This window comes from Triturus cristatus, chromosome 5_2 (genome assembly GCF_964204655.1).
Source record: "Triturus cristatus chromosome 5_2, aTriCri1.1, whole genome shotgun sequence".
In the NCBI taxonomy this organism is placed as follows: domain Eukaryota; kingdom Metazoa; phylum Chordata; class Amphibia; order Caudata; family Salamandridae; genus Triturus; species Triturus cristatus.
The window spans coordinates 693,566,142-693,587,169 of NC_140588.1; the positions used below are offsets into that span (position 1 = coordinate 693,566,142).

Sequence of the window (21,028 nt, forward strand, 5' to 3'; positions counted from 1 at the left end):
TTCATAAATATGCAGAAGCATTACTCCTTAGTACATCAGATTAGATAAGTGCATTCATAAGTATTTTATATAAACCTGATTGTTTTAAAAAAACAAACAAAAAAAATGTGTAGAAATATGCCAGTTGCGAATTAAGAGGCAAGTCAGTTGCCACGTAAAACACTTTAGGTGGACAGGATTATTATACATGGACAACATTATAGTTTATTAAATGAAATGCAAGAGGTTTGTACAGCATATATCCTGAACTCATGTATTTCGAGGTGCTCTTAATTGTCATAATGATGAATATGGAGGCAAGGTGAAATTAGGCAACTGCCAGGGATCAAATAATTGGTTCAAGTGGAAGGCTTTCCTTGATCCCAGGTTGTCTGGTTTCACTTTGTGGAATTCTGTTTCATTTCAATTTAATAATCAAGTTACTTCCTTTTTACACTTGCCTCTCCCCAAATGTAACAATAACAAGCAGAAAGGCTTACCCCAATGTGCGGTAGAGGGATAGAAATTCAGATACAGAATAATTCATTTTTGTCAAATCTATGATTCTTCTAGAGACTAGGGGCTAATTTGGAGGGTATTATGTTAAGAAACACTCAAAATAATTTGCAGATGACACCATGTATGTGATTCGCTTCTCCTACACCCATCTTAAACCCCCCCCAACCCCAACCCACCATGCTGCCATTAATGTGGCCTTCGAGCACACCACATACCATAGTTTGTGGCCCTTGGGGAAATGTTTGCGAGTGCCCATGGTCTTAATCTTGTTTCAGTACTGTGGCTAGGATTATGTCGTGGACTGCTCTCTTCCTGTTTCTGGATTAGTGATGCATTTTGCTGACCTATCCTCGTCTTTTGGTGGGCGGGATTTTTTTCCGGAATTCTTTTCAAGACCGCTTGTACTGTGGTGGAAAGTCCACTAATTGTACAGATTTTCCCACAGTCATAAGTGTGCGCTGGGAAGCAAATGGGTGTTTGCTTTGTAGAACCTTGGTATGTGCCACTATCAACTCTGTGGTAATTACAAAACATTTTTTTCTGAATTTTGTGCTCTTCTGAATCTACGCTACCTGTAGTATGCACAATTGTTGCAAAAATCATGGAAGAGTTCAGCGTAACATTCATATTTAAGGTATATGAAAAATTTGTTCTCTTGGAATAACATTTTTTAATGTGAAGACACATTGTCAAAACATGTCCAGTTGTTTATTTAGTTTTGCCTAACAACTGAAATTGTTTTTAGTGTGGGCAAGCTGCAGCCTGCCTCTCAAATACTTGGGTCTTCAACATCCCTACCTGAACCTGCCTTTTGCGTTTCTCTGTCCCCTGCCAGCCAGCCAATGACCTCCAGATGCAACAGGACCACTTAGAGAGCAACGCCTGTTCACATTCGAATTCCGGCATGATAAAATGGGTTTGGTTGTACATAGTTTGCAAAAAGGTATTCCAGTCACGTTTGCAAATTATTAATAATATACTGGCTAGACAGCCTTTAACCATTAGGCTAGATTATATTACGATTAGGTAAAATTGTGTGGCTTATAACTCTATATAGAAATTAGCTAGATTAATTGACTAAATACACATAAAATACACATTTATAGAAACTGTAAGGTAGATAAAATAAATTGGTAGCCATTTGCAGTGGTTAAGAACTGGGGACATCCTGATTCTCAAAATCAGGATTTCCAAGCAAATATGTTGTGACTCAATTAGAAAAGCCTGCCTGCTTTCCAGTCTTTTATTTCTGTGAGTATGTGTGAGAAATATGTCTGGCCCTGCAAAACAAAGTCTGTTTTGAGAGACCCGTAAAATAACTCAGTCAGTCAAACAAAAGTTTATTTGGACTAATTAGTCTTTAAACATTTAAAATCTCCATAAATACAGACTTTTAAAATCCCATATCTTGAATAAAATCTATCATAAAAATTCATACATTTAAAATTCATTACTCTTTCCAACATTCCGTATAAAGTACTGTATATCTGTTAATATTTTAAGACCAGTATTTCAGTTCTATTCACATTTAAGAATTTTGTTTTTTGCGTTTTGGGTGATCTTCCCCATAGCCCAAGCTATATCTAAATTACTCGTTTCTGTTAGATCTACTGCTTCTACCCTATTTTTAATACCATACTTTTTAAAAATTGGGCATAAAAACACTTTCTGTATATCCAACATCTTCTGACAGTCCAATAAAATATGTGATATATCGCACGTAGTTCCCAGAGTGCAAACACAGTTCCCTTTGCTTTAATTTTTTGCTTTTTTTTACCCCATTGTTTGCATAGCAAGGGTTAACACCAGTTCTTAACCTTAGCAATTCTCTTCTTATCTGCTCACGCAGTAGTCTATCAATATAAGGGAAATGCTGCTCATTTTGCCACGAGTTGGCCATAAAATGTACAGATTTTTTCCTCTTGAGATAATCTTGAAAGTGGCTCGAAAGATTTCTGTTGCACCCTACAAAACTTTTTAAATTTCAACCACCAAATGTTGGTGTAAGTAAAATGCCTGGGAGGCAAAAGGAAATGAATCCCTGCAAAAGGTGTGGATGATTAGATTTAACAACCTTGAAAATCATTAACCCCCCACCCCTCCTCTCCCCCCACTTCCAACACCCTTGTGAGAAAGGGGTAAGAAATGCAGTGCCAATAACTGATCGACCAAATCCTAAACAGGCGGATTTTCCATAATGGATAATCCCCATGGCATGCTCCTCAAACTATACAAGAGACCTGTACCTCCTGGACTGCTCTAGTTTCATGACTCAGACTAGCATCCTTAATCCTGGGTAAGAGTTGGCCTATTTCTACTCACTTAGATGTATGATTGTCTTTGTTAATTTGGTATCTGATTGGCAGCTGGTTATTCAGTAGAGTTCCAGAATCTCCTCGACAGGTTGTTTGTTTTACTTTTTGGATTCGGGTTCGAGTACAGTTTTCACAGAACATACACAGAGACTCGCAATCTCTGTTTAATTATTATTCGATTTGTTTTGTAGATTGATTATCCGCCCTGATGGAAGGCCCTCCAAAGGCGATGACATCATCCCTATCACCAATAGCTTTCAATGTGTGCAAGGTACAGTGTGCTTTTATTTATGGATTTCAGTGTTTAGTATTGTGGTGGAATGGGAGTGCACATAAAAGGAACTAGTTGGCATTCGTTGTATCTGAAATTGAAAACTGATGCACTTTGTGCAGTGGGGAGAAACTAATCTCATCGAAGGCTGCTCGTACTTTGATGGTTGTTATCTTTAGAGAGATGGGGGTCCTGTAAAGTTGGGATTCTCCCTCCACCCTCCCCAGGTGCGGGGGATATTGAAACAGTTTCTGGTTTCACAACTGTATCCAGAGTGCTTGATCAGAGCAATTGTGCTTCTAGTTCTTTATTTTAAAAAAACGAAATTCTGTTTCACAATAACTGTGGACAGCTCTCCTGTACTGTGCATGAGCTTGAAAAAAGTTTTGCTCTTTATATATTTTACACTGTGAAATCCCATTGAAGGGATATCTGAAAATCTTCGAGTTTTCTACTGTTCTATAGCATGGTCCCTGTGGCACATGCTTTCACATTTTAAAGTGATTTTTGCCTTTGTTTTCCAAATGCTGTTTCAAGAATTAATATAGCATAAGATAGCAAATAGACAAACACAACTTCATTTGAAACACAATAGATCACAGAAAAAGCGGAATCTATGCCTTTTGTTTTGATAGGTAACATTACGTTTTATGGCTGGCTTACGACTCCAGATTCGGTGCATTGTTTGTGCTATAGGTGCGTGGTCTTCAAAATAGAAAAGCCACGGCTTGGTCTCACTGCTGTACAGTATTGCTGTTGAACAGTGAATCACGTAATTTATTTCACAGCTATTAAACTTGTCAGCGGAGTAAGTCAGCTTAATATTAGTATTGTTATTTAATCTTATGAAACAATGGAGAGCCGGTACAATGTAAGAGGGGTTACATAAACTAGCAGAGCTGTGAAAGAGCTGGCACAATGCTATAGTAGTTACGTACACTTCTAAAGCTCAGTAATTTCAAATTTCGATTAGTATGCAGAAGTGGTCACCAAATATGCTTCCAAAACTGACAGAGAAATTAAGATATTAAAAATCTGGAGACCTGCTCAAGAGGTCTATGTAAGAAGTGGCAAGCGAAAAATCATTCCATTGCGATGCAGACTCTTCTTTACAGATGATGGCTGGTGGAGCATTTGTTTATCATTTACACATTTGTTTTAAAAATTTTACATAAACATGTCAACAGTTCATCAATTTTGATTTTGCAAACTTGGGAATAATCATTTTAAGAGTTCAGATTTTTGTTGCAGAAGATATGGCAGGGCTTGAATGTAAGGTGGTTGTTATGGAAAGTATAGGGCTCAGAAGGGGAAATGAAATGAGTCCCTGAAAGTTCAGTTCATAAATTTGCAAGTAATAAAGATTGATATACGTCTGTAAATAGGGTGTACCATTGCGTTGCAGTTTAGATGATTGATAGAGTAGCAGGCTTAATTCCCTTTATGTTATTCAGCTTCCTCAAAAGTGTGATAAGTTTGTCTTTTGGGCACTTGTTGTGGGCCATTACAAGAGTAAGTAGAACAGGCTTTATAGTTGGTTTTATTAGTGGTGATGGCCTTGCTAGTGTTTGGCTTAAGCCCATTTAGCAGAGCTGTGGCTTAATTGAAAAGACATTGGAGATTATGTATGAGAGATGTTGAGTGGTCCGAGAGGGATGGAAACTGCAGTGGCTTTGGCCATAGAAGAGTTGGGGCTGTGGTTGGCAATAGTAGTGCAGTAGGGCTGTTAGACCGCTCTATCACATTTGATACTTGGGATTATTCTGTCCTACGACACCATTTGTGGAATGTTTAGATGAGTGACAGAGTCCTTCAGTGGTTAGCATCTTGCGTATTATGAGCAGCCCTTAAAGTAAATTCTGTTCCACTTCAAATTTAAAAGCATCCCGATATCTCTTCGGATACTGCAGGGAATCTCACTATGTCCTATTCTTTTCATTATGCATGTGCATCCTCTGTTCAACATCATAAGATTGTTTGGGGGTAAAGCTCTGGCCCTGAGGAAACACAAGTCCTTCTTCATTTGTATGCTCAATCTACCAGCTCCCTCCTCAACCTTCATAATTACATGGTAGCAGTAGTTCATCGGATGGGGCTTAACTCCCTTAAACCTTTGGCATGAGAGATCTTTAGATGAGCCTTGCCCAAAAACAATCAAGGTTTCTGTTGTCTTCTCTATCATATTGTTTAGGCAAGACTACAGCAAGAGTGTTTATGTGAGATTCTCCTGTCCACCTTAGCTAAATTACAGTGATTATATCATACAGTGGTGCGCTTCTTTTATCATCTAAAGAGAACCATATAGCACTGTCTGGGAGTGGATCAGCAAATCCATTTTAAATGTTTATTCCGAATGCAGAAATTATTCTGAAAGCCTGACCGCTCTCCCATTTTTTTGCTGGTGCTGCGCCTATTTTCCAGCCACCTCCCTTCACTGTGAAAACATGCTTCTGAAGTCCCTAGATAAAGACAAACGGTTCAAGGCAAGGACAGTAAGACTGTTGGGCCTTAGACTGTGGAACAACCTTCTGATACAGAAGGTGTTGGTTGATTCCCACGTGGTCTTTAGGAAGGCCTAATAAGTTTGTATTCTATTCTATTGCAGCATTTATATAGATTTTACTATCCCTATTTGGCGGGGGGGAGGCTGAAGCTCTTGCCTACATGAGTAGCACGCTACATCTTCTAGTGTGTGGTTGAAAATATGTATTTGATTTGATCCTATGTTGGAAGTGTTTCCATGTCGCGTGTCAAGACCACCGAGCTTTGGGTATCGTGTTATGAAACACTGCAAGTAGCAGTGTGTTAGATAATGAATTATGAGAAACAAACGTGCAGTTTTTGGGCTTTAATTGTGCTGGTAGCTTTGAACAGCTCTGCAAGTCTCTTTATGGTATTTTTTTATATGAAATCGTCTACTTAGCTAGCTACTGTACTGGGTTGTCCAATCTGAGGGTTTGTGTATAGTTGTGGTTCTGTGTTGGCATGGTTGGAGGGAGAGAAGTGGCGAGGTCTATTGGGATGTGCATTTCTTTTATTATCATCCTATATTTGAGTGTCTTTGTGAGATGTAAAGAAGCAGTCAAATTGTATAGATATTTGAGACCTACAGTGGTAGACTATATTAAAGTCCTCCAAATCGTCTAGTAATGTATAAGTGTTCTTGTGAGAAATTGGGTTTTGGTTGACTGTGGTGGGAGCCTTGGTCAAGCAGCAGCCACAATAATTGTCTGGAGGAGGTATAAGACAACCCTAAAATAACCTGTTTTCAACCCTCTGGTATCTTTGAACGGAGCAGTCCGGCTTAACTTGGAGGCATTGTGTAAAGTATTTGTGCAACACTTCAAACAGTTATAAAGTGAAAACACCACAAATAAAGAATCTTAGGTCCTGTTTTGCAGAGCATGGTGAGGGTCAGCGTCGCAGATGCATCACTCAGCCAAAGCGGTGCGTTGGTTCCAAGATGTGGCGAGGCTGCGATGCGAGACCCTGTGTTGTCAACAAGGGCTTGTGATGCAGAGTCTGGCATTGAAGATGCGTTGCACAGTCCGGGCGTTGCGTCTGTTCTGAGGCTGTTGTCGACGAGGATGTGAGGGTTTGCGCTGAAATTTTCATGCAGCAACAGTTCTGATGAGGCATAGAGTGTAAGTCTTTGTGATGATTAAGACCCTTCAGAGGTGGCAATGCATCAGTTCGGCTCGGGGTTGCGCTGCACAGCAGAGGAGATGCTTCCATTCCGCTGGATCCACAGAGGTTGGCAGAGCACTTTAGGCCCACTTCTAAGGGTCCAGGACTGGGCGGCTCCACTTTCCTGGGTAGAGTCACAGATTGCTCAGTTCAGGTGCTGGGGTCAAAGTTATTGTGGCCTTTTGTCCATGAGGCTCAAATCAGGGGGCCAACCAACTGGCCCTTGGAGTCACTGGTGGTCCTGGGTTCAAGAGATACTGGTCCAGTCCTTCTCACACAGATAGGAGGGCAGCAAGCGGGCAGGTCAGCACAGCAGAGCAGCAGTACTTCAGAGTGGCAGTCCTTTCACAGCACAGCAGTCCTTCCTGGCAGAATATCATATCCCCCAAGTCCAGAAGTGTACTTAAGAGTTGGTGTTTAGGCTGCAGTATTTATACCTAGGCCTTCTTTTGAAGTGGGAGAAGCTTCGAGAGGTTTCCTTTCGAAGTCCAATCCTGCCTTCCCTGTCTTGGCTCCAGACTAACTACAGGGGGTATGCAGCTCTTTGTGTGGAGGCAGGACACAGCCTATTCAAGTGTAAGTAGGTCTGTGCCCAGTTCCATCCTCTCTTGATGCCAGCTGTGGTCCATCAAGGCACACCTAAGCTCTCTATTGTGTGTGCTGTCTAGGAGGAATACACAAAGCTCAACTGTCAGCTACACCCAGTCATGTGACCCACAAACGGGCTGTTGAACTAAATGGCTAAGGCAGGAAAATGGCAACTTTCTTAGACTGTGTGTGTGTGTGTGTATGTATATGTGTGTATATATTACCTACTGGCGGTCGCCAGTAGGTAGTTATAGTTAGGACCCTGTTTCCATAGGAAATCCGCAACATTCTATTTGGAATAACTTTGGCGCCGGTCGACGAATCCTCGCGAAATTTTCAAAACTATATATATATATATATTATATACATACGTTTAGAAAGTTGCCATTTTTCTGCCTTCGCCATTTAGTTCCTACAGTCTGCCTCTGGGTTACATGGCTGGGTGATACGTATGTATATATATCTCTCTGTGATCAAACAACCAAATTAATAGGGCAGTTGAGGAGACACTGCTGGTGTGTAGGAACCGTTTACAAACGATAGGATCGGAGGTTAGATTAAATAGACACAGCACGGTTTGTTGGCTTCTAAACAATTAGATCGGATGGTGGGCCATTGAAAGAGAGAAGGAAGAGGGCTGCCTTGAATGGGTTCATTTCCAGGTTTTTGAAGCAAGAAGAACTGATTCTGGTTTATTTAGAAAATAAGAAACATGTGGTCACGGACCGATGTTCAGGAAATTCAAAGGTGCCGAAAATGATTTTGGATAAGTGCTCATTCATTGTGAGTCCTGAGGAGAACCCTAGAATACTGAAGGGTTATGAAACGCGTCCACAGTTTTTGTAACCATGAAGTGTATTTTAAATCCAAGACAGTGAGGTTCAGGGTTGTTATTGAAAAAAAGACTTACATTTTTTTGCCTATTGTACCTGTACTGTAGCACTGCGTGGTTTCATAGCCCAAAGAGAGGAGCACTAAATATATGAAATAATAATGAGGCTCCTGATAGGCTTGAAAACTCAGAACGTGGGTTCAATTGCATGTTATAAAAATTTGATGTTATTATTTTGTATGATGCACAAAAATGTTTTTGATATTTATTATATTTCATGTGACAACAGGAGTTTTTGGTACATGTTGATGTGAGTGGTCTATGTACATTGTGTTATGTATGCGCTGGGTATGATTTTATGATTATGAGAATTTGCATAGATTGAGAAATGCTGTAACCTGAAAAAATAAATTAAACCAAAGTCAGAAAATAAATGGTGATCATATTAATTTGGTTGTGTGATCACAGATTAAACCAGGTTTGGTAAATAGAAGTCCGTATAGGCACTTGTGACATTGAGTATATAGATGTATGGACCAGCCTTACTGACTAGGGTCCAAGCCTTAGCAGGTTGTTGTAACATCTTAAAGTGGCATTTTAAAAATTGTAATTTAAAACCTAACTTTACCATGAGAGAGGATTTTATGTTATAATTCATAAGATAGCAAGTATGAGCTGGTTACCTGCTCCCATTTGAAAATTTGTCAGTAAAGAAGTACAAGAGCAACCTAAATGTCCATGGGTATCCAGTATTGAACTTGGAACATGTGTTTACATGGAACTGTTTTTTAGGAAAAATAAATGTACGGCAGAAGATAATGGTCTAGAATTAATCCTAAAACACAATTTTTATAAGACAGAAGATACCTATAGCGAGTCAATTGCTTTCAAAGGCAAAGAAGCCAGTATAACGTAATTGAGTTCAATCCATCCGGATTAAGCAATAACAAAAATGCATAAGCAAATAACATAGAGCCTGATTACGATGGTGGTGAACCCGCCACCGACAGGCTGTCGGTGCCGGGTCCACCGCCATTGTGAGGCCATTTCCCGCCTGCCAGATTATGATGGCGGGTGGTGTGCTGGAGGGTGGAAAGATCGACCGCCATCAAGCCGACAGTAGCAATCATTCCGATTGCCTGTCGGACCGCCCTGCATCCCCAGAATGATGGTGGTGCCTAGCAGGCACAGCCCGCCTGATTAGGATGCTGGATCCCTGCCAACCTTTCCATGGCGGTTGACCCGCCATTGAAAGACTGGCGTGGATGAACTTTGGGGGCCCGTAGCGGGCCCCCCTTGCCCCGGACACTTTCTACATTTCCCTGCACCACGTGGTAGGCACCGCATGGTGCCTGCGACGTAGTGCAGGGACATGTAATACATGCCGTTTTTACATTGCGGTCACCGCAATGTAAAATATGGGGAGTGCGACCGCCTTGGTGGCTGTCGTATTGTAATTCTCCCTGTGAGACCGCTGCCTTGTAGGCAGGCGGTTCCATTTCCCGATACGATACCGGACTGACTGAAGTCCGTCCACCATCGTAATCATCCCCATAGAGTAGTGAGCCGTCAAAAAGTTTTTTAAGAGCAGCTCTAGGCAATTCCCACAGTGTGAGGATTTTGGTGCAAGGCCTGTCTGTATTGGTTTTGATGGTGTTTTGACCCTCTGCCAGATGGGAGGGTCTCTTCAGGACTCATGAGAACCTGGCTGACTACTATGAGTAGGATTAGCTACTGTAGGTAGTAATAATCCTAGGTGGATGTATGTGTGAACAACTAAAAATACATAATGGCAGTCTTCTTTGAAGGAGCCTGGGTGGCGATGTAGCTCCAGGACTCCACGAGACCGCAAGTGGCCAGCCGATAGATAAGCCTGTGTGGGAATTGTACATGATTCCAGGCTCACTACAGGATTGTATTGGTAATGTGCGTTTTATAAAGGGATCTAGTCGCTTACTTGGGCCACGCAAGAAGATCAAAATTGTGTCATAAGATTAATTCTAGACCGTTATCTTCTATCGAATATGCATTTTTCCTAAACATGAGTTTCATGTGACTGTCCATTTGGAAACTAACACTTATTAAATGTAATAATGCAACTCCAGTGTTATCATATTGGAGAGGCAGGCCTTGCAGTAGTGAAAAACTAATTTGAGAGATTTTCACTACCGGGATTCGTAAAACGTAAAATATATATCCAATATTTTAAGTACACTGCACCCTGCCTTCTGGGCTGTCTAGGGCCTACAATGTGGGTGTCTTACATTTATTAAAAAGGAAGGCTTGGGCCTGGCAAAAAGTTTATTTTTCCCGGTTAATATGGCAGTTTAAAATGCACACACAGACTGCAATGGCAAGTCTGAGACATGTTTAAAGGGCTACTCAAGTGGGTGGCACAATTAGTGCTGTAGGCCCACTGGTAGCATTTAATATACAGGCCTCTGGTACACATAGTACCACTTTACTAGGGACTTGCAATCAAATTAAATTTGCTAATTGGGTAGAAAGCCAATTCTACCATGTTTTAAGGAGCGAGCACAAGCACTTTAGCACTGGTTAGCAGTGGTAAAATGTGCAGGGTCCTAAAAGCCAACAAAATGGGTCCAGAAAACATGAGGGTACATGTCAGTTACAAGCTATTTAAATGTTGTTAGAAAAAAACGGACATCTTATAACCTTTCATTTCACACCTGTTTACTCCTCTGATTGTCATGTTCACTTAAAAAAAAATACCCTCACTTTGCAGTCAGAGATAGAAAGTAACCATCAACCTCCAGAATAAAATATTTGTAAGAAGACATAAACTGACATTTGACCTCTGTCATAAAAACAAGATTTAAAAGCATCTTTAGTGCTCATTCCCTTTCTGATTGAACAGAACACCCTTTTGCCAGCTCCAACTCTCACCAGAATGGGTCAGTAGGCCCTAAAATAGCCTGCCCTGATAAAATCTGATTGTACATAGTGAGTGGGCGAGTAGATTTACGAGGCCTGTTTTCGTGTGAAAGGCACTCTTTGTGATGTTGTTAGCATGCAGTATCGAGTATAGTTTTAAATCCATGGTTACTTTTTAGGTTTCAAACTTCTCTTGATGTTGTCAGGTGGAGGGGGGTGAGGGGAGTGCTTCAAAGTTCCTTAGGAGATATGGCGGTAGGCTGGTAGTTATGCCATTGTCAGCAGGTCATCATAATCTGTCTTTGTTGTATTTCGCTTTATATGGGTACTCATCATCCTTGTGCTAATGACACTAAGGCAGACATTGAGTTGTAGACATCTTCGAGGCTATCTATTTTCAGAATGATTTGAGTGACATCTACATAGTTGTAAGAGGTGAAGTTGTTTGACCTAATCCGGTTTGGTAAGGGGGATTAGGTAGATATTGAATAATTGAGGGGATATGACAGACCCCTGGGAAATGCCATAGTGTTGTGTGTGTGAGGCGGTGATGTGAAAGGGGTTAGATTGACTACATTTGTCTCTGTGGTAGTTAACAAGGAATCTATTTTAAATAATTTTCATGGATTCCAATGTCATGATGTCTTTGCAGTAGCGTGTGATGGTGGACAGTGTCAAATTCAGCTGATAAATCTAAAAGTAATAAGGCAGCTACTAGGCTTTTGTCCTCTGTATGTTTAGGATCATCCCAGACAGATATGATTGCTGACTCTCTGCCTGATCTGGAACCAGACTGTTAGTCTGACAGTACGCTATAATGTTAGGTAAAGTTAGGAAGTTGAGTTAAAACTGCTTTCTCAAACATATTTCCTAAGAATTGCCCATTTGATATGGGCCTGTAGTTTGCGGGGTCAGTTGGTGGGAGGTTTTTCTTTTTAGGAAAGGTCTGATATAGGAGGTTTTGAACTCAAATGGGCATGAACCTAGTTTCAGAGACTTGCTAAGTAGCCATCTGGCTATCTCCCCTGCATATGATGGGTTGAGTAAGGATAGCTTTAAAAATGTTTGGTGTTGCTGGGTCTGAAGGTGATCCTACTGGTCTGGCTGCAATGATAATATTGAGGATATCTTCTTGTGACAGGGTATTGAAGGTATTTTTTCATGGATGATTTTTAGTGTCTTTCTGTGTGTTAGGTCACGTGTTGTGGTGTTGTCCGCTTTCTGTATTATGTCATTTTCAATCTTTGTAATTTTTTAGATCAAGTCATTGGACATTGTGTTACATAATTCTTATGAAAGAGGTGTTTCTATGTTTAGGCACTCTGGATTGAGGAGTTCTGTTTGGGGTGATTTAGAAAGGCAGTCTGCCTCATTTACCTGTGTAGAGTAGAGGTGTCCTTTTATGGTTCAGATGGCTCTTTTGTAGGCTTTATTATAATTCCTTAGTGTTCTTTTATCTGTTTCGTCTCCTGATGTTTTTGCATCTGCTGTGTAGTCTGTTGAGTTGTGTTTTCATTCTTTTGATTTTGTCATTAAACCATGTGGTGTTAGTTTCATGGTCAACCTTGGATGTGTTTTTTGTTGGTATCTGTTTGTCAAGAGCAGTGGAGAGCCAGTTATAGAAGGTGTGTATGACTGTTGGCTGTATGTTTATTTGATATTTTTCAAGGTGGGTGTTGAGTTGCTGGATGTCTGTTTTTTCCATTTTCTGTACAAATGTTTGTTTTGGTGGTCTTCAAAGTGTTGTTATTGATAGTTTTGTAGATCCTGAATGTGATAGAGTTGTGATATCTCCAGCGAGTTTTCTGTAACCAAAACCTGTCCTAAGGGTGCAACTATGACATCTACTTTGTGTCCTGTGCAATGAATTGGACCCGAAACGATTTGTTGTAGGTTGAATGAAGGCTTCAAGGTTGATTGAGATAGCTGAGGTTGTGGTTAGATTCTTAGTCAAACCATATGTTGAGTTGACCATGTATAGATCTGTGTGGTCCAGATGGGTGCTGTTTCCTGTATCAAGTGACACATCTTTAAAATAGGAATTGCTGTCTTGTTGTCTATATATTAAGAGGAAGGAATAGGTAATAATTGGAGTGGAATGACCTCTTACCATCAATGATTCACAGCCATCCATGGTGAGGTTTTCAATGATTTTTATTTCTAGTGTTTATTTAATGAATGACAACTAGTCTTCCAATTTTGCCAATCCAATTTTTGTTAATGATTGTAAAAATCAGTAGGGATGGTTTTATGGCATGTGGGTGCAAAATCTTCTCTGAGCCATGTTTCATTTATGAAGGAGAAGTATGGTGCTTCTGGGAGTAGGTCAAAGATTTTAAAGCAATTTTTGTGCATGGAACTTGCATTGATTATGCATTTTATTTGGATTTCTTTCTTCAAATCCTATAGTAAGGGTGGAGGTGAAAGGGCATAGGATTTTCGGATGTGGCTGGTTTGAGGGTGTATAGTGCTTGTGCATTTGGTGAAGTTGGAAGGGATGTTATTTTTGGTTGGAAAAAATGAGGACTTTGAGATATATGTGTGTGTGGTTTTATTTGGTGGTGGATTTGTGTAGAGATTCGGAAGTCATAGTGGGAAGGTAAAATAAGGAAACCTTGTGACCATACTTTTGCATTTTCACTTGAGATTTTTTTTTTTTTTTAGTGTCCTTCTGACAAGTGACATTGTATTTATAGGTGGTTATTGTGCTAGTGTGAGCTAGTGCGGCTCCCTCCAGTTTTAAGGTTTTGCTATTAAGCACCAATAAGCTTTGTTGGTGCTCCCTTTGCTACAAGTAATAAAATCAATCAATGGTCAAGATTTCTAGCACCTGATAGCAGACTATTTGAACTGTTTCCTTTTGTTGAATTTTTATGTCAAGCCTGGAAGATGGTTTGCAAAAGTCTGTAGAGATGAAAATTCAGTGCAGCGTTGTAAGTAAAAGTAATCCAACACTAACCACAGATTTTAACCTTCCAATTTTAGCACACAGTTCTTTTTTTTTTTTTTCTTTTTTTTTTGTTCTAGTAAAATGGTAACGTATTCACTGTTTTGCAGTGTTTTGTTATTCTTTTTAGTGTAAGAACACTCATTCCTTATTGTGCATCAGCGCTATAAAAAACTGTTAAGTAAATAAAATGAGTTTGGGGACCCTGTACAGTATAATGTTGTGATCTGTAAAATTCAGTGCCAGGGAAATATCCAGAAGAAGCAGTAAAGTTAAATCCCCGTTGTTCCACAAGTAGCTGCTTAAATTTCCCCCTACATTATTTCAACATAACAATTCGTTGTTTATTTTTCGTCATCCGTTGTCTTTACTAAAACATTTACTCCTAACAAGGTTAATAGTTTTAGGGTTAAGGTAAATAACAGGTTAAGATTTAGGGCCAATTTTGAAACTAATGTTAATTTTAGGGTATGAAAGAGTCTTGGGGTAATAGTAAAGGCTCAGTTCAGCACTAGTATAAGAATAAACCCTTAACTGCTGACGCTTAGGTGGTAGGTCTCTTGTTTTGAAATTTCCAAATTAGATCATTTTTTGATTTTCTTGTCTTTTTCTTTGGGGGGGGGCAATGGTAAATAAGTACTACACAGGATAGTGTAGTGCTTTTAGGGCTCACGCCTAGCATTGCAGTGCTCTTGTAAAGGGGGTTCTGAAAGGTGCTCACACGCTCGTGCGTGTGAGCAGGCTTTCGCCACCCGCCATTGGCTTTCGCTTTAAAAAAAAAAAAAAGGCATGCGATTGGGCAAAGGCGGGAGCATGTCCCACCTTTGCAACGCTCATTCCCGTCGGTGGCCAGCACGCGCAGTAGCACGCATTCGCCGCGCTCCCACCTATTGCTCCTCACGAGCTGCAGGTTGGTTCTGTGCATACTTGTTGTTTCTTTTTACTGAACTGCACGTTCACTGTCCGGGACTTCGCTTAGTTTCGGCCCCTGACAAGAAGGACTGGATAGAAATAACGGGCTGCACGCTTTCTGAGTTTATTTCACCAACAGAAGAAATACCAGCATGGCTTTAGATACCCGACCCGAGTGCGTGTTGTGCTCAAGAGGAGCGAGCACACATATTGTTTGCGGGGGGGGGGGATTATGGGGAAGTTTGATCACAAGTGACACCTGGTATGGGAATGTGTCTAGTGTGTTAGGTCAGGAAATGTGAAGGGCGGGGCCTTCTTTCAGGACACTGCACTCCCGCGCTGCTTTCTTCAGACATGCAACCTTCTCCACTTCCAGGCAGGTCAGGGTGATCAGGTTTTGATAACCAAATACAAGGCACGCCACAGACATAAAAGCAGGACTACTCACAACCAGAGTTCTGAAACTAACTGCAACTCAACACCGGTGTCTTCTTTGTTACATGCGCTGCTTTCTTATGAGTTGAATAGAAGGGAGAGTTTGGAAGGAAGTGCCTTTTGACTTTTTTTTTTCTTCAGTTTTATATAGCGTGGACTCGAAGGTATTGGACCGCTTTACATGAGCTCCAGATACATTACAGAAGGACTTTTCGTTCATTATGGTATTTTTATTTTTTTGGAGGACACCGGCAAATTAAGTGATTTGCCCAGAATCACACGATGTTGAAGCGATGCCGAGACTCGTCTCTCGTTCCGCAGTTCCAAAGTCAACACTCTCTGAGAGCTGGTACATAAAGTATGTTTGTAGAAATTGCCGGGGACCACAATACATCGGAGCAGTCCCAGCAATGCCGAGTTGTCACATCGACCACCGGATGCAGGTATAACTTGGTCGCAGGCAGGGCAGGTATACTGTGTTGTCAGAGCCCAGGCGGCCGCCACTCATGGTGTTTCATCCCCCTGCAGATTGGCACATCTCGCACAATTATTTGGGTTTGGTTTGGTTATACACGTACAAGTACTATTTAACTGTTTTAAAAGTAACAACAATGCCTGCCCGCCTGTCTGTGAACAAACGAACGTTGTCTTGGATATCGAACTCTCATTGCTGGATCTGCAAAACGTTCAGCGTAAATAACCACATCCCGACCGCCACCTCCCCCCTTTCACTTTACATTGGAATGAGCCATGTGGCATCCGCACTCACTCACTCCTGACCTGGTTCTAGGCTTTGCTTGTCACCTTATCACAGGTGAGTTTTATTGTACTCGCATCGGCCTAGTTATCCACACCAGGCCCAATCAGGTGCTCGACCTTAGTTCCCCTCACTGGTTAGTTCTCGGATGCATCATCCAGTTAAAAAGACATCCTAAAACCAGTGGCCAACTTGGGTCGCATCAGTGCCCCTATGGGACTCCATTCAGAGAATGTAGTTACTTCAGGGGACAGCTGCAAAGAATGAGTGGTGACGGCTCCGCCTTCAGAACACAAGACAACAAACGCCCCTAGACTATCTCCCATGCCATGGTGCTTGATACATAATACTCAATACAAAGCCCTAGAGGTGACCCGAACAGTGTTGTGCTTTGTATGAGCAGTAGCACTAAGCACACTAATTCACTCAATTCGGTAGATAGATGATGGTAACTCAAGGCTAGGATACAACCATCTCTACTCTCAGGACCTGTGGCTGGATACAGCAGAATACTGTATGTACCAGCACAAAACATTCCCTCTCTCTAATTGGATTCCTAAAAATTAATCTGTCAGGAAGTGCAGAAAGAGCCAACACACTAAAGGTTAAACCCCAACCAGAAGTCAGGGACTGCTTATCCTTCATCACCAACCGCTCTAAAATAAACTACGAGGTCCTTAAGATCTTATATAAACATGGGCAAATTCAGAAGGGATTTCCAGGAGTAGAGGCGCTGATTGGAAAAAAAGCCCTCCATAACAAAAAAAAGGAGCAAGATCATTAGAGAACTTCTTTGTTCTAGCTACGCAGTACTTAAGACACAAGATTTAGGAACCTGGTTTAGATGCCAAACAGGTTTTCATACATGTGGGGACTGTAATGTCTGTCACCTAGGTATAAACAGGAACAAGCATTTGCAATGCAATAGGTCTCACATTTACGCGAGTTTGAGCTATTGACCTTGCAAATGACAATGCCTTTTATTTTTTTTATTTATTTTTTTAAAATTTGTTTATTGGTTTTACTCAAAGCCATACATTCATGATTGAACAACATATCTGAGATGGTCAACAAATCCAGGAACAGCCGTTAGTGCTTGACGTATACTATATCCTCTCCTCCCGGCCCACTTGTTTATTCATCTCCATTTCAACAGTAGGCGATACACAAAGATTCCCTTGATACACATTCCAATGCGACCACTTTTTATCCCACTTCTTGGGGCATCCCCGAGCCCCAAAGACTGCGGTCTCTGCTAGCATGCATCTATCCATCTCGTTAGCCCACAAGGTGACACGTGGTGGGTGCACTCCCTCCCCAGCCTCGGGCCACTTCTCGCTTCACCAACGTATATCCCAGTGTAGCGAAGTGCTGTTCGGTTTCCGTAAGGTCAGTTGCCTCCCATATGTTCAGCAGTCCCAGTTGTGGAGTCAATACTATGTCTTTCCCCAGGGAGGTTTGCATGTGCTCCGAGGCCCCCTCCCAAAGTGCCCGTATCTCTGGGCAACTCCACAACGTATGATAGAATGTAGCCTGTTGTCCACACCCCTTCGTGCATAGGTCGTCAGGTCTAGCTCCTATTTTCGCCAGAACTTACCCTGTGATGTACGAACGGTGCAATATGCGAAGCTGGGTCAGCCTGAATCTTCGTGTGATGGCCGCCTCTCGAGGGGACATGAGAGCCATTTGCTAATCTTCGTCGTCTAGAGTGCCCAGGTCATCCTGCCACCGCTCTCTAAGCTTTGAAAATGTATCTGGCAAGTTATTGCTCAACTTTTTATAAGTTAGGGATATTGCCTTCGAGTTAAGAGGTCCGTCTAATAGACTGTCTTCCAATGGCGATGTTTCCGGTATGTCTTTAAAGGATGGGAACGCCGCCGTCAGCGCGTGTCTAATCTGCAAATACCTATATGTTTCTCCTTGCGCCATCTGGTAGCGCCTCCGGAGATCATCAAAAGTAAGTAATGCTCCCTTCTGTACCAGGTCTTTCACCGCCGAAATCCCAATAAGGTCCCATTTGTCGAACCCGGGCTGATGGCACAGTATGCCTAGCCTCTGGGAGAACCACAACGGCGTGGCCCGCGAGAGGATCCCATCCCAGCCGAGAGTTAACTAGGTGCCAGGTCTCTAGTGTATGTTGAGTAGAACCGAAGAATCTCCCCCTCCCTTTCCTATCTGCAGTGTACAAAGCCCCCAGATATCCAGACCGGTCTGTTTGATATCGGCAAGCACGTACGCTGGGTCATCAGGAGGGTGATACATCCAGTGGTTGACCGCTACCAATTGCGCAGCCCAGTAGTAGCGCTGTAGGTTAGGGAATGCAATGCCTCCATCGTACCAACCTTTTGTCAGTTTTTTCAGTGCAATCCTGGAGGCCCCCCATCCCACAACAGTGTGTGAATCTCACCTTCGACTGCTCTAAAGTACAAATCCGGGACTCTATGGGGGCAGTTCTGCAATACATAGAGGAAACGAGGAAGGGCCAGCATCTTGAAAAGTGCCGCTTTCCCCAACAGCGTTAAGGGCAGCGACCTCCAATGCTTCACGTCGGCTCGCAGTCTAGCCAGAGGGGGAGCCAGGTTGGACCTATAGAAACAATCTGAGTCTGGTGTTATGAAAATTCCCAGATAGCGAAATCCCTCCATTGCCACTGTTATCTTGCAGTTCGACGGGAGTCGGGGGGCCGGGCCTCTCAGCATATATAATGTGGATTTATGCCAGTTAATAGCATATCCCAAATATTTACCGAAATTTGTGAATATGTCAAGTACCGCTATGATTGATTTGTGCGGGGAGGCTAGATACAACAGCACATCATCTGCATATAAGGATATGCGGTCTTCCAGGCCATCCGCCCACCGCAGCCCTCGCACCATCACATCCCTTCCCACCCAGGCCGCAAGAGGCTCCAGCATAAGAGAGAATATTAGCGGAGAGAGTGGGCATCCCTGCCTAGTACCTCGTCGCAGCTCGAACGTCCGGGTGGCATAGTTGTTGACTCGCACCTATCCCAACACTCCGGAGTAAAGAAGCCGTACCCAGGCTATGAATTTAGGGCCCAGTCCCACCTTCTTTAGTACCGCAAACATATACGGCCACTCGATAGAGTCAAATGTCTTTGAGGCATTCAGAGATAGCACTGCCACATCCTCCTCAATATATTCCCTACGAGCCATCACATTGTGTAGGCGCCGAATATTAAGGGCAGTATTTCTGCCTGGCATAAAGCCAGATTGATCCGGGTGCACCAGTGATGTGATAACTGTCACCAGTCTATTCGCCAAGACTTTGGATAGCAACTTTGTCTCTACATTGATCAGCGTGATTGGTCTGTAAGAGCCACATTGGTCTGCCGGTTTACCTTGCTTGTGTATGACTACTATGGTGGCTAATCGCTGGTCCGTTGGCAACCTACCTACTTCGAGGCTCTCTTCATACATGGCTTTCAGGTGGGGTACAGTCAGGGAGGCCGTTGTTTTCAGAAACTCTACTGGGATGCCGTTTGGACCCATGGCCTTTCCAGACTTGATCTGCCCCAGGGCTTTACGTATTTCCTCGTTCGAGAGATCCACCTTCAAGGTCTCCCTATCCCCCTCTGAGAGACTCGACACATCACTATCCCGAAGGAGCAGATGAGAGTCCTCGTCTGTATAAAGCGTAGAGGGGGTGTACACTCTTTCAAGATGATCAGCGAATTGCTCCGCTATTTCTCGCGGATGCAGCACCGTGTCGCCTCCCGGTGTTGTTAGCTTGTGCACCCATCTAGCTCCCTGCTCCCTTCTTTCCAACCATGCCAGCGTCTTGCCAGCACTCTCACCGAGTTCGTAGATTCTGTGTTGGGTTGCACGAAGTTTAGCCACCATATGTTCCCTGGTTTTCATCCTATATTCCTCCTGTTTCATTAGAAGCCCCTGGCTCGCGTCTGGGGAGGGATTTTGTAAATGCTCTAGCTCCAGTGTCAGGAGGTCCGACTCCGTCTGGACCAATAGTTCTCGTTTTTTGGAGACCTATCCAGTCTTCAGGGACAACGCTTTCCCCTTAAGAACTACCTTGTATGTTTCCCATAGTGTTTGTGCGGAGTCTACCGAACCGACATTTTCAGTTAAGTAGTTCTCGGTTTGTCTACGGAGTTCATCCCTGATATCCGGTACGTGCAGAAGCCATGGGTTAAGAACTATGGTAGCGCGTGGTTGTCGTTCCCAGTGTGTATTTTCCAACCGGACGGGAGAGCGGTCTGATATACCTCTTGGTAAAACTTTATACTGGGCGAAGTCACCTATTGAGGACAGACTGGTGAGAAAATAATCTATACGTGATAGGCTTGTGTGGAAATTCGAGAAGTATGTAAATAATGTACCAAGTGGGTGAAGCGCACGACCCACCTCCGTCAGCCCCATTGCCATCGCGAAGTTGGCCATTAGAGTATTTGCTTTCTCTTTGGATTTCGGTGGTTGGCGATCAATCGTGTTATGTTGTAGTCTCCCCCCCCCCCACCCCCCCCATGATCAGTGTGCCTTCTCTGAGTCCTACCAGCCTACGCCCCAGGTCTTCTAGCGCTGCTTTGCCCAGCGCTGGCGGTAGGTACACTGAGAGGATGTTGATGTGTCTCCCATCCCATTGGGCCTCTGCCCCTGCGAACCGGCCACTCGCATCCGCCCATGTCTTGTGAACAATAAGGGGGGTGCTTTTTTTAACCAATATGGCTGTTCCCCTTGAGCGCGTAGTGTAGTCCGAATGCACTAGAAGTTTATACCCCCACCTAGTGAGGGCCTTGGACTTGTGGCCTACCAGATGCGTTTCTTGCAGCAGGACTACATCTGGCGAGTGTCTTTTTAGATACTGCTGCACAATCCCTCTCTTAATCTTATCGCCAACCCCATTTACATTCCAG

At 42.7% G+C, this 21,028-nt stretch overlaps 1 protein-coding gene across 3 annotated transcripts in view; it reads left to right on the forward strand.

Moving 5' to 3' along the window:
• Positions 1-21,028, forward strand: part of OCRL (OCRL inositol polyphosphate-5-phosphatase) — a 566,508-nt gene that overhangs the window by 2,259 nt on the left and 543,221 nt on the right. For all 3 annotated transcript variants that reach the window (XM_085607761.1, XM_085607762.1, XM_085607763.1), the window contains exon 3: positions 3,005-3,084. In XM_085607761.1, the coding sequence (XP_085463887.1) occupies positions 3,005-3,084 (80 nt within the window). The remainder of the gene's footprint in view (positions 1-3,004; positions 3,085-21,028) is intronic.